The 19,183-nt window shown below is 31.9% G+C and overlaps 1 protein-coding gene across 7 annotated transcripts in view; it reads left to right on the forward strand.

Annotated features, from left to right (window-relative positions):
• The window catches only part of LOC106461222 (myosin heavy chain, non-muscle-like), an 88,560-nt gene that overhangs the window by 18,085 nt on the left and 51,292 nt on the right, over positions 1 to 19,183 (forward strand). For 6 of the 7 annotated variants that reach the window (XM_022388085.1, XM_022388083.1, XM_022388084.1 and 3 more), the window contains exons 2-5: positions 10,223 to 10,379; positions 13,639 to 13,666; positions 16,362 to 16,467; positions 18,008 to 18,028. In XM_022388085.1, coding sequence (XP_022243793.1) covers positions 10,223 to 10,379; positions 13,639 to 13,666; positions 16,362 to 16,467; positions 18,008 to 18,028 — 312 coding nt within the window. The remainder of the gene's footprint in view (positions 1 to 10,222; positions 10,380 to 13,638; positions 13,667 to 16,361; positions 16,468 to 18,007; positions 18,029 to 19,183) is intronic. The other variant, XM_013921020.2, reaches the window with a different exon arrangement.

Raw genomic sequence — 19,183 nt, forward strand, 5'->3', positions numbered from 1 at the left:
ATATGTATATATATATATATATATATATATATATAATCCTATTAGGGCAACATTTCGAAGAAGGGGAGGGGCTTCCATGTTGTTCCTGCAATCAGAAAAACTCCCATTGCAGAACATTTAGAACAGTATAGTTAGTTCCATAACCATACCACAAGCCAATCCGGAGCAACCACCTCATCTGTAAAATGAAAGCTATGTTACGAAAGTATACCCTCTGACTAAAAAAAGCTACTGCGATAAAATTGGTCATATGAGCCAGTACAGTTAGCAAAATAATATACAAGGATTTGAAGCTGATTAGTTCGCAGGCCAAAAGTTCACAAGCCACACCTCGAAATTCAGTTACGATTGTTTTCGTGAGAAAAGATGGCTAAAAAAACTGATCACAGTGGTTCTATTCGACTACATACTTGGCAAGTTCCCCAATTCGTCTCCAATAGACTTTTGTGCCTTTGGTTTGCTTAAACGTAACTTTAAAACTCGATGTCCACGTACAGTTGAGAAAGATCTGTGGTCTAAGGCTGAGCTCGCTGTCCTAAACTTCTACGTGAAACATGCATTTCTTGCATTTTTGAATTTCATGCACATGCTATAGTTATTTTACATTTTATAGATAATGTTTTTGTACCTTAGTTTGTCATGCTATCAAGGATCTCTATTTAGGTTTTATAAAGTAGTGTTTACAAATATATTCTTTATGCCAATCAACAGAATTGTCAATCTGTTTATTGTGTAAATATTTACTATAGACTTATTGAGTGGAAATGTATCCATTTCAATGATTAACGCGGTATCTGTATGTTAATAAATATACCTTTAAAAACACTCAAGCATGAAATTAATGTTTAAACACAGGTTCATAGAGCATTGGTAAACACAATTATAATGAAGTATGTTTATATAGTGTTGAGAATTATGTTGGTAGAGAATATCATTATAAGCTTGTTAAGTATAACTATAGGTGTTATCGAGAATCATATCGGTTTGTGTGAAATGATGTGGGTATTTAAATATGAATATATCAATTTCTAACTGCTGATGGGTTGACGAAGGAAATGTTTAAACTGAAAAAGTTTCTTAAAACGAATGAGTAGTAAGAATGATAAAAATCAGTATATATTACGCACTTTTTATTTATAGCACAAAGCTGCACAGTTGGCCATCTACGCTTTGTCCACCACGGGGAATCATACCCCGGATTTTAGCGTTGTACGTCCATAAATTATCGCTTACCCACCGGCACTAAAATAAGCTGATGTCCAGTTCTCTGGGTCGGACTTTCAACAGGCTCACTCATTTTCATGCAAAGTGAAAATATAGTGTTAGACTTGAAAGTATATATGATAAAGTGTGGTCTGTGTGGTAATAAATGTATACATATTAAATTTTGATATTTGATAGCGGCAGTAACAGGTGTTTTAAAATCGCATTGAAAAGCATTGGTTTCCGGTTTATCTAAATCTTTGAAGCAGACATTTAATATTATCCATTTTTTGCTAGAAAATATGTAAGAAACCTGTCTGATGACGCTAAGTTTGCGGATAAAACATGCAAGCAGTCCTCATAAGTGTCGATGATGAATAAAATGAAAATTATAAGCTACTTGAGGGAAGCTGAATTGAATTGTTACGTCTCCGTTCGTTAGTTGATTTTCCGTAACTTCGTTCCCACGAAACTTTAGCGACACAAGTCCTTTCTTAATAAAACTGGTTTATTCTTTCTGAATATAACTTTACCGATACACTTATTTTCAACAGTCGCTCTATAACAAACGCTATAACAACGAACGTTAACTTCAACAATACTTTCTGACTGCAGTTCAATTACTCACTACCTACACACACATTCTCCCGTCACGTTGTGACCATCCTATATATATCAGCTACCCCCAATCTAGTAAATGCTAGGGCATTCACGAAGGTTCGAGAGAAGTGGCGTGATACTAGTCACGTGACCTCGCTGACGCAACAGAATTATAAGACAATCTGACATTAAAACTAAATATATTCTGTAGGCTTTTGAGGTTACACGTCTCTATCTAGAAATAGAAAAGTTTGTAGCACTGGTGAATAATTGTTCTCTGTAACTGAGTGAAACAATTTATTAGAGCTTTGTGTCAAATCGATATAACACTGGTTTTTAAGCTATAAAACATGTAACACGTCTGCATTCAGATGATAGTTTTATACATACACATTTGGTAAATGTCTGATGGAGTATTTTCTCCAGTAGGAGGTATCTAATTTATTTGTGAAAACAAAACGAAAGCTTACTTTTGAATAGCTATGATGCAAGAATATACTTCCCTTTGGCTGGAAAGTAATGAAATATAAACGACTATAATAATGTAGGAAGTCAGCAAAGAAAAGTGACTTTTTAAGACCTTATTTTACTTCATGTTATAAGTATATAAAATTTTGCTCAAGTGTTCTAAATATACGTTTTAAAAATTGGTATATAACAGAAACACGCAGATATCAAACACACCTCTAGTGAAGGGGATGCCAAATTAAGAAGAAAAAATTATCTAAGACTCAAAATGCTTGGAAATTCTACTTTTCTGTCTGAAAAATACATACTTGCCTCCACACACAAACAAGTAAATAAAACTTTTAGGATTTTGCTTTTATTTAACAATGAACACAATCAATGAAGTACCATTGGTAGCTCAGATTGGTGCGACAGGGGTGTCACGCAAAAAAAATATGAATATATATATATATATATATATATATGCGGCATCTAAAACACAACACACACGAACCAATAAAGAAATCCTGGTTAACTTAATATTGACATGAATTACAATAGTGTTTATTTATATATATATATATTCAGTTTGAAATCACACCATTTATGTTTTTGTATAAATGTCATAATGTTACATACTTTTGTTACAGTTTTGCTGGCGCGATCTCTATTTGTTGGCACGTACGTCTAAAATAATAAATGTGTTTTTACATAATTATCTCATCAGGGCTGTTCAGAGCTTAGTAATCGCCTGTACGCATCTGATGTAATACTTTTGTACAGATAATTGCAAAATGTGTGTATATAAGGCTCTTTGTAATTTCTATTGTAAACAAAAGCAACGAAGTAATATCGTTGCAGCATTGATATAAATACATTTGTTACTGTGTGTGTGTCTGACTGAATGGTTATGAATGGAAGAGTTATGTTATTCGAGTATATAGTTTGGTTTGAGGCTTGGATTTAAATGTTTCTGTGTATGTGATAAGTCTTCCGCAGTTCAGGATTTTGCGGAACTTGCGTGGCCCCTTTGAAATCTACACGAATAGGTTTACTAGCAATAGAACTAACGGTACGAGAGAACAAAAACTACTTGTTAAATGGGCAAACTATAATGGTAAAACTTGTTGTCCCTGGCGTCTGGCGATAAGAATTCTACATCCCAACTGTGAACACAATTTACCTCCGTTTGCAATGCTCCCCCACCCTCATACAATGGCTCAGCGGTAAGCTTGAGGGCTTAAATGCTAAAAATAGGGTTTCGATACCCGTAATGGGCACGTGGCATATAGCCCATTGTGTAATTTTGTGCTTAAGCATAAACGAAATAAACCGTCTGAAATACTATACTGGCGCCATTAAATTTATGACGAAGAAATACGTAGACGGTGGTGTATGATTTTTGTTCGGACGTTTATAACGCTATAGTCTGTGTGACGCACGTTACTCGCGTGCACTTCACTTTTTCAAAGTTTGCAGCATAAGTAACTTTGGCAGGAAGAGAGGATATGTTATCCATGACAGGAAGTGGAATGCTAAAAAGGAAGGAGTAACTTGCAAGAGGCGAGAGTTAGTTAGGAGTTGCTGGTTTTTTGGGCTAGTCATGTGATCTTTCATTAGGGCATGTGCCTTATTGCATACTTTCTTCTAGTATATGTAAATGTATACTATAAGATTAAATCAACTATATGAAAAAAGAAAAGCACGAGCGTTTATATTTTACTATTTCTTTTTATATTACCTATTTTGAGAATCACGTGATTATTCATAGGATAATGATAATTATTTCCAAAACAAGTTAAAATTCATTCATTGATATTTACTTGCCGAAAGATACGTATGTACTGGTTATGCTGTCACTGTGTTTTAATTCATGGTGTTCAACAAATAGTCCATGCCAAACAACAACAACAAGGGCTAACTCCTTGATGAAAGCTATAGTGTTAAACTTAATAATTGTTATTAAGTCTCAGGTTATAATTCACGGTGTTCAACAAATAGTCCATGCCAAACAACAACAAAGAAACTACGTGAAGGACTAACTCCTTGATGATAGCTATAGTATTAAACTTAATAATTGTTATTAAGTCTCAGGTTATAATTCATGGTGTTCAACAAATAGTCCATGCCAAACAAAAACAACAAAAAAAAAAACAAAAAATCACGTGAAGGACTAACTCCTTGATGAAAGCTATAGTATTAAACTTAATAATTGTTATTAAGTTTCAGGTTATATGAACAATATTTGCTTGAAAGGTGATTCGTAAGACGAAGTACATGTAATATTTGGCTGTGGTTGAAGTTGTCTCTGAATGTGCGTTTGTGTTATTATAGAGTGAGTTAAGGGAAAGTGGTTGAGTCTCTTGTTTGTATGAATATACATATTGTAATTGAAAGGTACACATTATGTATGAGATTGTCTAATACGTGTATCTGTTTCTTAAGATTGCTTTCTCAACGTTTGTACCAGTTTACTACTTTGATACATGTACTTGCATATAGTTAATGTACACTTCCATCTGTACTTGTTTCGTGAAGCTGGTATCTCCTGTTATTAGTACCTGATTTATAAAGCTGGTATAAGTAACCTTATTAATACCTGTGTTGCAAATCTGGTTTGTTCTGTAATTAGTGCCTGCCGTATAGTATATAGCTTTTGTTAGTATCTGAGCAACTTGAATTTCTTTCGTATCTGAAAGCGTAATTTCATAAGTCTACGATGTTCATTACGTATGAAATAGAAAATATTGCGTCGTTGGCTTAAGCTTGCAAGTGTATTTTACTATATACCTGCTTTAGAATGATGCTAAAATAAATATCGTACACTTTTTGTTATCAGCATTCCAGAAATAAAACAATAGAATCCTCGTTGTGAACCTAGAACAGCGCATTAAATAAACAATATTTCCAAACTAGTTTGGAATTTTTAGCCATTCTAACATTTCTTAAGTGTGAGGTTACCAAATTTTAACTCGAAGCTGAGCTGAGACTTGCCGCTGAGCCACCGTAGGGCATTTTATCTGTTACTACCTTGTTTGCTCAAAATAACAAGATTATTACAAATTGTTAATTTAAAAAAAGGGAATAGGAATCTCCAAAAATTACATAAACATGATAAGTAGCTTAAAGTGAAAATGCAATCGCATAAAAGTAAACAAATAAGCTTAATGTTTGAGACGTAGTGTTGATATTATTTACTCAAGCTACAAATCCCTATTTTTGACTTCATATCTAAAAGCTGTAATATTTAGGAGAGTCAAAATCGGGATTTGTAGCTTGAGGGAATAATGTCAATATTATGTCTAAAACCTTAAGATTGTTTGTTTACTTTTTTGCGATTTCATTTTCACTTTAAGCTACATATCTTTTTCTGTAATTTTTTGAAGATCCTTATTCCCCCTTTTTAAATTAATAATTTTCAATAATCTTGTGTCTTTCTTTAGTATTATTTTATGTCCATCTGGACATAAATCTGTATAGTAGCAATAATGTCCTATTTGAAACAGTTTTGTTTAATGAAATATATAGTTGGTGTATGATGCTCTCTCGGGAAACAACGACAATCTTTGGATTGGCTTCATGCAGATTCGATGGCTAGTGGTACTGCATGTATGATCACTACGATGCCACATAATATAATATACCACATGTTATAAATATGCTTGTAAAATATATATAGCTACTATATTTATACCCTGTAGCTATATAGCTATATTTGGAGACTGTAAACACTGTATTGGAGGGACTACTGAACGATACTGAAATGGTGCATGGACTGGATTTTGTAACCGCATGATTTTTATACATGCAATGCATGTTGGCTAATGTATGTATTTATATATTTGTGTGTGTGTGTGTATGTATGTATGCATGGCTTTATAGTTGTTTTTTAACTTACAAAGCCGTATATACATACAGCCATATGAATTTGTTTAACGTTATATAGCTGCATGCATATATATTCAATGTAAAAAGAAGACGGTGTGTCATACAATAGCATATGTATACAAATAAGCATTTTAAATGTTTCTTATAGTTGTTATATTTCCCCCTTTACCTCCTCCCATCCGCTGGCCATAGTAAGGACGGTCACGGTTTTATTGCAGCTGGCCAGATTTCCTCGAAGTGGTATTTTACATATATTAAAAGGTCGAAAACGTGTTAATTAAAATTATAAATTGATTATACTAATATGCATACCCCCTCCATCCATCCATTTCTGATGGAGTTTTAGTCGTGACACTTTTACGATCCTCTTCCACTGTGACGACCTTAAACTCTGGTGGGCTGCTGTATACTTTATCTGAAATTAAATATTTTCTAAATAAAGTATATAGTTACAAAATTTCTGGCTCATTTTCGCCTAGAATCGCCATTTCCTACTTGCACGATTGTTGCTACTCCTTGTAGTCAGCTTCAAGAACGGCAATTCTATGTGCAGCACCTATAAAATCCGCAATCACACAGTGTTGGCTATAATTCAATACGTACCATCAACCATCTCCGTGATTGCCGATCTAATGCTCTAAACTGAGATTGATGCTAGCTTTTAAACTACGACCTAACGATTTATGTTGTGTGATACAGCCTAGACGTTTGTGTAACATGGCCGAAATCGATCATGCAGTGGTAAAAATAAAATAAAAAGTAACAGAGATCCTGTCAGTAGCGTCGTGTCCGAAAGGGCAAGAATCCTATACATAAACAAATTATACGCGACAACCATGCAGTTGCAACATTAAGTTAATAATCGCTATGGTGCACGTAGCTTTATACGTATGTATATAGTAGATTATGTGGCTCCATATTAACCACACTACATTAAAACGATTGTATGTCAACGGTTATACAACCATTGTTATTTGCTAGGTAGTCAAATAAACTTGAAAACTACCTTATACAATGCGCATTGATGTGCATAATAATATTGCCCAGGTATTCTACGATACTCACACCATTTCTGCTGTAAGTTGGCGGAGCAATATTAAACAATAATAAAGAACAACAAATGGCGATCTCTATTATGAACCACTACCATGTTTCATGATATCGTCTTAATCTTAATGTAAAGTTTTCGTAAGCTAGACTCATCCAAGTTTTCTTTCATCCCCCCCCCCTCCTCCCCATCTAATAAGACTTCACAGTTAACAGATTCATCCCAAACAGGATTTCTTCTTATGAAAGTTTTCCGTAAATAACGAATAAGATTATGGTAGTATTTATAGCGAAACCCACGGCTCTTACAACAAGTATATTGCATCTTGTTCAGCCTCCCTCCCCCCAACAGAAAAAAAAATGTAACGGAGTGACAGTCAAATCTGAAAAAATTAAATGGGAAGCGGTAAGATATGAATTAGTGGCATGCTAACGTCAAAAAATAAAATAGTCTGGTTAAAGGAGGTACTAGACAAAGATAGACACACCACACAGCTTGGAAGGGTACTCTTTTTTTTTTCTTTTTTAAATAAGAAAAAAAATGAATCAACTTTTTTTGTTAACCATTAAAAGAGTTCTTTTTTAATTTAAGATAGAAATTCATTCAAGAGTATCGATTTTGTGTTTTGTTTGTTTGATTTTACACTTTATTAATGTTATACTACAAAGCTATATGTACACACACATACATGATGACAACAACAGGCAGTGACGAATATTTAGCCGCGGGGGTGAATTTTATTAAGTAAGCAGGTGTAAGTTCGGCCGTCGTGGGAGGGTGCCTCACGGCGAGAATTGTTGAAATTTCGATGTTTTGTAACATTTGCTAGAAATTCTCAGCTTACTTTCACCTCTCAGCTGGCGTTCGTAACAAGATAATTTCAGTGTACGGTGTTGAGAGAAGGAGGCTTTAATTGTATGGAATACTCGAATAATACTGTGTTCACTGTTTTCAGCGGAACAAACTTGGATACAGTTTGTCTATATGACTTTTTTGCGTATTTTATTGTTGTTGTTTTTTTAAATAAACAGCAGTGGTATTTGTTTTTACTATGTACGAACGATTCAGGAGGTTTATTATAATTAGACTGTGTTCAGCGTGGATATGATAACAGCTTTTGGCTTCAAACAGTATAGTAAAACATTATTTTTTCATTGTTTTTATGCTGTATGTTTTACCAACATTCGGAAGTACCTTTTTCATAATTCCAGTCATTAAACCTACTTTCAGACTCAGCGTAAATGTAAATGATTTTTATCCTTCAAAAGCTCACGGCAAATATGTTACCAACGTTTTTTTTTTTTTTTTATGATACGACTGTATAGCATCTAAGTGGTTTAATTGTAATCCCACTGCTGATTGTCTAATGACGACTTAGGGAAATATCCGAAAGCTTAGGTAACTAATTAATAATGATTCCATCATGTTGACAAAAGAAATATAAAAGTATAAAAATAACGTCTGATTCATGAAGTATTTACAAAAGTGACGCGACTTTTTTGGGACGTTTGTTATGTTTGAGATGATTATCATAAAGTCTGTAGATAATAAATATCACGCATTCGATAACCTAAAAAAAAATACATTGTTTGGCGAGTTAGTATGTATTGTTGACTTTTAGTACAAGGAAAGGAATACTCGCGCTTATGAGATATTCAGTATTACAGCTATATTTTGACGCAAGTGATATATATTGCTAAATCATAATTAGTTTGACGATACTTATCTGTTAGAAAATATTACTGTAGAACTACAGGTTTTTCAATACTTGCATGTAAATATATTTTTTTTTTTAGTACATGTGACAAATATTTACATCTTTATAAGTACACGTAAACACAGCATATAAACAAAACATTACAATAACAGAAACATTTTAAAGAGTTAATCATACCTTCCTGTACTTGATATTGTAAGTTATTCGAAAGCTATTAAAAGTAATTAAGAGATTTCAAATCTATCTGATCAGAAAGTTGTGTTTCTCGAGATGATGTTCTAAGTAAACTGAAGTTATTTGAGTGACGAAACAAGCGCTTGAAAAGTTGATTCTCCCCAAGTGGGACAGCAGTAAGTCTACGGACTTACAACGCTAAAATCAAATCCGGAGTTCGATTCCACGCGATGGCCCAATGTGGCTTTGCTTTGAAAACACAAACTAAACAAAGTTGAATTAAAGGCAAAAAGTTTTAATTTTATTCTTATGTAGTTTGTTTTTAATAGTTCGAAATCCATTTAATAAGATTCATACTGTAGATAAACTAGTAATGTTAGCCTCCGGTGGCTGAGCGATTAGCTTCAAGGCTTATAACATTAAAATTCGGGTTTCGGTCTCTTCAGTGGCCATAATAAAATCTTTGAGAAAATATTACACTCTCTGAAGTTTAATAACTGGTATAAATACGTTAGCGATCTTAAAAGGGCTTATTTATAAAAATTAATGGAACTTGTAAGCCGTTTTGCAAGGATTATTTATAAAAATTAATGGAACGTATAAGCCGTTTGTCAAGGATTATTTGTGGTTAACGAAACTGCTGTTGTCAGTTTGTAACTGCTTTCTTTTGTGATCAAAATTTCTTAGTGGATGCGTGGGACCGACAAACGTCAATTCCAGATACTTGCTTATCTTATGAATTACACGTGACTTTGTATGCTATCTACTCAGTATTTCCGAATATGGAATGAAAATGGTAGTATAGGAAAGTATTATTAATATCTCTCAGTAGATTCAGTCAGTATTCGTGACTAAGGCTTCACTTTTTTTCAATTTCTGCCCAAACATGCATAAGAAAATGTATGCAAGTAGTAAGAAAGATATATAGATAGCTAGAACAGTAAAAAATTGTAATATCATGGAGATATTACTAATAAATGTGTGTGTGTACATATATATAACAAATATTTAAAGTATCGTCAAAATGAATAATTTCTATATAAGATTAGTACAACTTTAAAAAAAAAAAGACCGAAAGGTAAGACTTGTGTATAAAAGTCGATTTTTGTTTTTCTACTTGATTACTTCTGTTTTATTTTGTGCAGACTTACTCAGGGCTGTTCTGTGTTGTCATCAACCCTTACAAGAGGCTACCCATTTATACAAAGAAAGTCATCGAACTGTACAAAGGGAAGAAACGCCACGAGGTCCCGCCTCACATCTTCGCAGTCACAGACGCATCCTACAGGAATATGTTACAAGGTACAGCATTCGGACTTCAGGAGGGGAGCTTGGGAGGGGAATGGGTGTGGTGCAACCTTTCCATTATAATTTTCGCATTTATTTTTTCTCAGACAAATTTTTACACAAATCTCTTTTTTTTTTCAAGTAATCTTAGGTATATGTTCTACTGTAGAATTTTAAATTGTCGTGAAAAAATTCATTGCTGTCAATGTTGATATATACAACCAAGGGAGTCTCCTTTGTCCCCCCCCCCTCCTAGATTTTAATCAAAATTTAAAAAAATGTACAAAGTGTCAAATGCGGATGTGTAGTGCCGTCTAAATCTATTGAGTTATCTCATTAACAGCTTGGTGACATACGATGTTTAATATATCGTCGCATCCAGGAGCTCCACCCACCCAACAATGAGACCCTAGAACCATCCTATGTGAAGAGTAAATAGAGCATGAACGATCTATTACAACTAAAGAGTATGTTCTCGTTTTCTTGCGAAAACCGTGATAAAAATCATTGCATATTCATTTGACTAGTGCCAATAGTTTCACCCGTAAAAGTAGTGTCAGATACAGCTAGGCATATACATTTCTTATTTAGATTATAGTACCTACATTCGTCAGAATATTCGACAAGGGGCTTGAGGCCGTAACATACGAGCGCAACTTCCTTATAACGCCTGACAGCTGAAGTTTCACCTTTTTTATTATAAATAAAATGTTTGATGTCCAAAGTTTGTTTAGAGGTGCAAAACTGTTATATTAACACATGAATGGCCCAAAAATAAAAATTGTGTTATTAGCCCGACAAATTTGGAATGTTATCATTATTCTAAGTACAGTTTGTGTTAATTAGAACGTATAACGATATACTGTAAGTGTAATTATTAATAAAAGATAATGATGTAAAAAAAGAACTAGCAAGAAAGTAAAATGCCCCCAACAAAGGTTTCTTAGGATGATGATACCAGAATTCTGTGACATTTTAGTGAACTATGGCCCCTCCATTCACAAGCAAAATTCCCCAAACGGTTTCATTGATGAGAATATATGATATAAATAGCGCCTCAACCACAACTGTGCCTATCGTATCCCAGCTGGCTTGATGAGTTCCAGTGTTGACAGAAGGCCTCGTCCTCACTGAATATGGCAAATATAATGGAGTCAACATTTAATTACGTATTCTTTTTTGCTTTCACTGAAGTTCTGAGAATTACTAATGTAATTATTTCTCGCTTTGACACTATAATTGCTTGACCCACACTGAGAACAAAGACAAACTTTCTGGCTCACCATTTCTAGATGATGATAAAAGTTAATTCAAGTCAAAATAATAAATAATTTGGTGTAAAAAAAAGAAAGAAAACTTTACCCGAATTCTGATTTGTAAATGAGAAATATAAATGACAATAATTACAGTTCAATCATGTAATCAAGTTTATACCACAGCAGCTATTATTCGTGTAATTAAATAGAAAGCACCTCACCTCTGTCCGTCGAAAGGCCTCATCGGCAAATATTATGGGGAGGTTGACATATATTCTTCTTTGCTTTCATTCATAAGTTTTAAAAGTTCGATTGAAGCAAAGATTGACAACGCAAACCTTTGGGTGACAACTCATGTTTTGAACCGACCTGATAGTGCCTGCATATATTTATTTGAGCATGCAACAGAATAACGAGGAAAACTAATAAAATAAAACATAAATAACGATAAAGGAAGTGAAATAAGAAAGGCAGGAAAAGTATAAGTAAAATATGAGGTCGGTTTAAGTTTGTAGCGCAGTACTTCCGTGCCTCATTTCGACGGACACAATCTAATTAATGAACATTTGGGGTTTGACCCATTGTGATCGAGGCATGGGAAACGAGGAGATCACGACACCTGATGTATACGTTATTAGTTTCTTTGCTTTGTTATTTTATTAACACTTCCTTTTCTCGGATGGTCTAATGAATCCAGAGATAATTGTTGACATAACCATTAGAGGCCGAATTGTAACCGTTGTTAACTTTAAGTGTTCAACATCTACTACGAAGCAACCTAACGACTGTAAGGTGGTGTTTTGGAGTTTAGAACAGAGAATGAAATATTTTCAATTCGTATCTCACTGCAACTTTTATGAAGTAATAGAACAAGTATAATTTCTCAAGTTGAAATAAAGTTGCATTAGAAAATATATTTTTGAACTGTTTCCTTCAATCACATCATATGAATTCTAGAGATTATAATATAGGGTGCTCCTGAAATTTAAAAACAAATCAAAATTTGTAGGAACATCTGTTTGAAAGCATAGATGCTATAATTATTTATACTTTCTGTGATAGCATAATTGAAAAATAAATCATTAAAAATTGAATTGTTTCCTAACCATCAACTTTTGATGTTTCAAATTCAATAGACAAAACTTGTATTTTCTTTAAAAATTTCTCTAAGTTCGAAAAATACAAAGGCCACTGGCAGTGCAAATGTGTGTTAAGGTTGATTTTACAAGTAATGTTATATTTTAAAAACATAGTTGGTCAATGTTTATTTTGATAATTAATTTTTTTTTAAACTTGAAGTAGTCTCTTGATAAGAAATTAAATTTCAAGATTGTTTATGTTATGAAAGAAGATTAAGTTAATATTAAATGACGATGATAGAATTGCTGAACAACATGGAGCAAAAATAAGTGAAAGAAAAAAAATATCAGTTTTTATTTAATTTCAGTATGATTATAATTAAGTACTTTATCAAAATTATACACTGTATTAAAAGATAATGAATTCGATTATATTGGCTGTATTCTTATAATAATAATAATAATAATAAGTCAAATGACTGTTGATACTAATAGATAAGTATTAATGATCTGTAAACATTTTTCATTGCTCAATGTTACTAACAAATACAAAAGTTATTAGTTCATTTCTTACACAGTTCCTTACTTGTCAATGTGAATAGTTTAAAAATGAGTTTTAACAAAATTACTTAACTGTTTGTGTTTTATGTTATCACTTCACACTTTTTCTGTAAAACTACACATTTTTGTATTTGTTAGTAACACTGAGCGATGAAAGATGTTTATAGATCATTAATTTTGCTGCTATTTAAAACATCACATATTTGTCTATTAGTATTAACAGTCATTTGACTTATTATTATTATTATAACAATACAGACAATATGTTTTAACTTTTTACTTTAGAAATTGCTTTTTAAAACGTATGTTGCTTAATTTATATAATTATCAACTATTTGCAAAGTAATAATAGTAAATAAGAATATTTTTCTTTTTTAGATAGAGAAGATCAGTCCATTCTTTGCACGTAAGTATCATGCATTACTGATGGCTAGCTCAGGGTTCTCAAACTGCGAGTCACTACCCACTGTGAGCTACGAAAGGTATCATGGTGGTTTTCAGTCAAGACAATGTAAAATTATTTATGAAATAATGATCTTAAAATGTTTTAAACAAACAAACCAAAAAATTTGTAATATAAGAACACTACTAGACTTTACTGAAGTATGTTAGGACAACCCCCCCCCCCCCCTTCTGTTAAGCATTGGACCCAGAAAATCGTTTGGCTACTCCAGGGGGGGGGGGTCGTGATTTGGAAAATTTAGGAACTAGTAGGTTACCTTAACTATGTTTTCTGTAATGCAGTGTTTGTATAGCTAACATAAAATAACATTGTAAAATTTATTGTGTTTCAGTTATACACTTAAAATTTGAATGTCTTCTAGCACACAAAGAATTTATTTTTAACTAAATACAAATTTTAAATTGTGATCTGCACTTACAGTTTGCCTGAACTAGTTCTTTATTGCATAGAAAATTTTCTACTCATCTACAAATGGAACAAAAAAGTCTTATTAATGTTAATATGTTCAATTAATCTGTTGCGTAAAAGGCTGTTTTTTCCCAATAAAACCAAATAGGTTAATATTAATGTGCTGTAATATTTTATGTGTGTATGTTAAAGCTACTTGTTGAGCTCCACATGAGTGGTGGCAATTAGCTAACAAAATTGCTAATTTCTTCACAAAAACCAAATATTTATAATTTGCTATCTGACAAGAAACTGTTACAGATTCCAACTTCCAAACTATGTATGTTTATATGTAAAATCAATCATCATTTATATGAAAATATGTGAGATCAAATATTTTACCTGACACTTTTTTTTATATTGAAATGCAGAATATTTATTTTATAGCTGACAAAATAAACTAAACTTGCTTATGCAGGATAACAGTCTTCAATGTATTTATAGGATTGAAAACAGCCTATCATTTAGTAACATGCTGTACATCAATTAACCATTTGATATGTGATGAATATCTTATAGGTACATATAGCAAAGCAAGCTCTTGCTTAGTTACATACTGATAGCAGTTGGTCATGTAGTTAAATACTGATTACCTGTTGATATGCAGTCTTCAATGTATTTATAGTATTGAAAACAGCCTATCATTTAGTAACATGCTGTACATCAATTAACCATTTGATATGTGATGAATATCTTATAGTTACATATAGCAAAGCAAGCTCTTGCTTAGTTACATACTGATAGCAGTTGGTCATGTAGTTAAATACTGATTACCTGTTGATATGCTGGATAACAGTCTTCAATGTATTTATAGGATGCAAAACAGCCTATCATTTAGTAACATGCTGTACATCAATGAACCATTTGGTATGTGATGAATATCTTATAGTTACATATAGCAAAGCAAGCTCTTGCTTAGTTACATACTGATAGCAGTTGGTCATGTAGTTAAATACTGATTACCTGTTGATATGCTGGATGGCAGTTTACCGTAAATTTGTAAAAGGAGAGCATCCATCTTGTATCACAAGGTGTTGCAAGGAACTGGCTAAACCAATTTCAATGAAGTTTGATAAATCCTCCTCCTCGGAGATCAAGTTTAAGTGAATGAAAAGTTGGACAACTGGTTCAAGTTTGTTTGGTTTTTATCACAGGTGAAAACTCATTTCAGCAAGAATTTTATTGGCAAAGTAAGTGAAACTAAAGCCAAACAAAAGTGATGTTTGATGCTGTACATATAACAGGTACCTTTGCATTGGAAAAAAAGTTCCTGTACTACAGCTTAACAGTTTTCAAAACCTGGCATTTTCAGGTACATTTACTAGTATTATAATAAAGGACACAAGTTTTATATACCATGTATTTAATTGCTGGATAACACAGTTGCATGTACAACAGCAATCTACCTTCTAGTTTTATATTTTCTACCATGTGGTATGTTATATTCTGTATAAAGGTCTATGCTGTAATTATATTCTGGATGTAATGTATCATCTCCTTGCATAGCATAGCAACCTGTCAACTGATATGTGCTAAATGACATTCTACCATGTAGCCATATGCTATTATGAATTCTTACTATGAAGTCATGTCAATAAAGAATAATGTGCTTAATATTATCAATGCTATGATGATGTAACAGTACTACAATCACCCAGTAAAGTAACATACTTCACCAATTAAGTAATTGTATTCATGTAAACTTGATATTTAATATCAATTTACACACATAGTAACAATGTGCTTCATACCTGGTAATAATGTTGTTTAACATTCTTACTATGAAGTCATGTCAATAAAGAATAATGTGCTTAATATTATCAATGCTATGATGATGTAACAGTACTACAGTCACCCAGTAAAGTAACATACTTCACCAATTAAGTAATTGTATTCATGTAAACTTGATATTTAATATCAATTTACATACATAGTAACAATGTGCTTCATACCTGTAATATGGAATAAAGTGCAATATATCAGGTAATAATGTTGTTTAACATTCTTACTATTACACATATGCTCTGTAGCAGTAAACTTGTATATAATGAACTGTTATCATGAAAATACCAATATATTAGGCAAACAGTCTAAGTATGTCACTACCAAGTATCTTCCAAATAGTAACATACTTTGTAATCTCTATACAGAGAATTTTTCTATTATAAAATAGTATTTAATGTATTTAAAGAGGAGAATCTGGAGCAGGAAAAACAGAGAATACAAAGAAAGTAATCCAGTACTTAGCATATGTTGCCTCTTCCAAACCAAGAGTTAGTACATCATCAGGACTTTCAGTAAGTTGTTCTTAATGCATTTTTACATGAACTGTAAAAAAAGGGGATTGTTAAACAGTACAATTAGCATAATAATAATATAGGCTTGTACAAAAATTATGTTAACTAAATTTATAAATATTTATTTCTGAATGTGATGCTACTTTTGTCAAGGCTATGTCATGCTACTTGTGATATTCCACGCATGCTGCAATGTACCTTCATTGGTTGAACGAAATTCTAGTTGCAGTATTAGAGGCTCATCACCCCAATCTTTGCAGTACATGTAAATAATTGTTAACATTATTTCCAAATATCTGTATTTACAAAATAATTATTTTAACTTTTTCATGTAATATATTCTGTGAATTCTAATGCATATGAAGTGTAGTTACAAACTAGTTCTGTTGAATTAATCTGTTAATTTCCATTATCATTACATATCTTAGGAGACAAATTTTTGTGTTTTATACAATCATACTGTATTTCTTCCAGTTTCTTTTTTCACATATTGTCCTCATCTATTTTGTTATATTTGTGAACAGCTAGGAAATCAACAAAGTAACCATTATTTATTAAAGTGAGTTGGCTTCATAGCACAAACTTCAGTATCCTCCATTTGAATAGATTTTATCTCACAAGCATGTACAACACATTTTCATATTGTTTGTAGTATACTATCTTGTTGAACTTTGTATGCCAATTCTTAAGATGTTCTTTGTGATAAAAGCAGATGTATGTTTGTGCAGGCTTTGCTAATCCTTGATGAATTTTGAATACATGTATTTATACAAGATTTCAGAGCTGAAGATGTTTGTGAAATGACTTTACACTTGTAGAATGATTATTTTGTATAAAAATTAGCATGAAAGGTGATAAGATGAGGATGCTGTGTTGGAAAGATTTTGCATTTTATGTTGTTGTTTTTATCACATACTTCTTGCTTTGTTTTAACAATTGCTAGCTTTTTCTTCCTGTTTATATCCTTTATATGCAAAGTTTTGGTATCTAAATTATAATAAATTAATGTTCATAAATAAATAATATGATTCTTAATAACTACAAATAAGTATTACACAAAAATTTGTGTATAAGCTAACTTCTTACATTCATACAGAAAAATTTTAGTTGATGGTTAATGACAATAAAACAGTGCAAAAATATGTATCTTGTTTTTATTAACTAACATCAAAAATTTAGGAATATAATGTGAAGATTTTTGACATAAATATATTTATTTATTTATGAGTATTATGTTGCTGAAATCAGACACTAGAGAAAAAGAGTAAGCTGTATCTCTGATTTCTTTGTTTCACTTTTAATCAAATTCTTTGTAAAGTATTTTTGAATTTCACCAATGATTGTGAGAAAGTCATAATAAAGCTGTTATGAAAATTTAATAAAATCAAAAATTTGTGTGAAAGTAAATTTATTTTCAGAGATTTTATGCATGAATTGTTATGTATTTATACTTTTTTAATACTTATTTTGGCCTGCTTGCATGTTTTAATTATGCATGGTATCCATTGTTTTTCCCATCATTGCTTCCACCTGTGAGCAGCAACCAGAAACCAGTCTGATAGTAAGTACATTGCTTTGGATTTAAACTTTTACTATTAATGCACACACACACACACACAGAGAGGAATAAATGCTAGATCTGGAGAATAAATATAATATTTATACATTTATGTAAATAGAAAATACTGATAATGTACCATATTGTTTTTATGCACTGTGGTAATTATTGAACATTTTCATTACATTTTTGTGTCATAGTACAGAAGTGTCATGTTCTGAAAATCAATGAATGCCAGTGTTTTTCTTCTCACCTAATAGACCAATATAGACCCTTTAAATATACTGTATATTTCAAGATACAATAACTTAAGTTAGGTCAAAGGCATAACCAAGATGCCATACACAAACCAGCAGCAACCTTAATTTTGTGCCTACTATTTTAATTTCAATAAGGTATATATGTATGTATAATAATGTATATATTCTGCAAGTATGTAGTGTATATATATATGTATGTATGTATGTATTTATATGTGATGTCACATCCATATTGTCAAATTGTCCATTTCATCAAATGACTCCACATCATCTACTAGCTTTGCAACGATTTTAATTTAATCCCTGAATAAATCTGAGTACATTGAGTTCTTTTCAAATGTAATGATCTGATTGGATTAGACTGTATCCTCACCATTATCAAAAACACCAATAATAAAAATAATTACTTAAATAATCATGGCTGCAAAAATTGGCATAAGCCACTCCATATGTAAACTTTATAGCCTATAGAAATTCTAATACCCAAGATGTAAAAATAAAATAAGCTCCATACTCGTTCAAACACTAAAGTAGGACAAATATAGACTGTGTAAAAATGTAACATTTTTAAAATATAGTAATGGAATTATAGATGTATAGGATTGCTTACTTTAAAATGTAGTGGAATTATTTATGTACATGTTTGACAAATTTAAGTTAGGTTTCTCTTTAAAAGAAAACTAGATTTTTTTCCTAGTCTTACCTGAACTGGTAAATCATCAAAATATCTATAAGTCAAAGAAAATAATTCTGGATTTGAAAAATTTATTTTGATAATAGTAAGGATATAAATTAGTAACACTGCTTGAATAATTAGCATCCACTGGTATATCTACTATTTGTTTATAAATATGTTTATCAAAATGAATATAGTTATTATGTATTCAAAAACTGAACA

Source organism: Limulus polyphemus, unplaced genomic scaffold (genome assembly GCF_000517525.1).
Source record: "Limulus polyphemus unplaced genomic scaffold, Limulus_polyphemus-2.1.2 Scaffold917, whole genome shotgun sequence".
Taxonomy (NCBI): domain Eukaryota; kingdom Metazoa; phylum Arthropoda; class Merostomata; order Xiphosura; family Limulidae; genus Limulus; species Limulus polyphemus.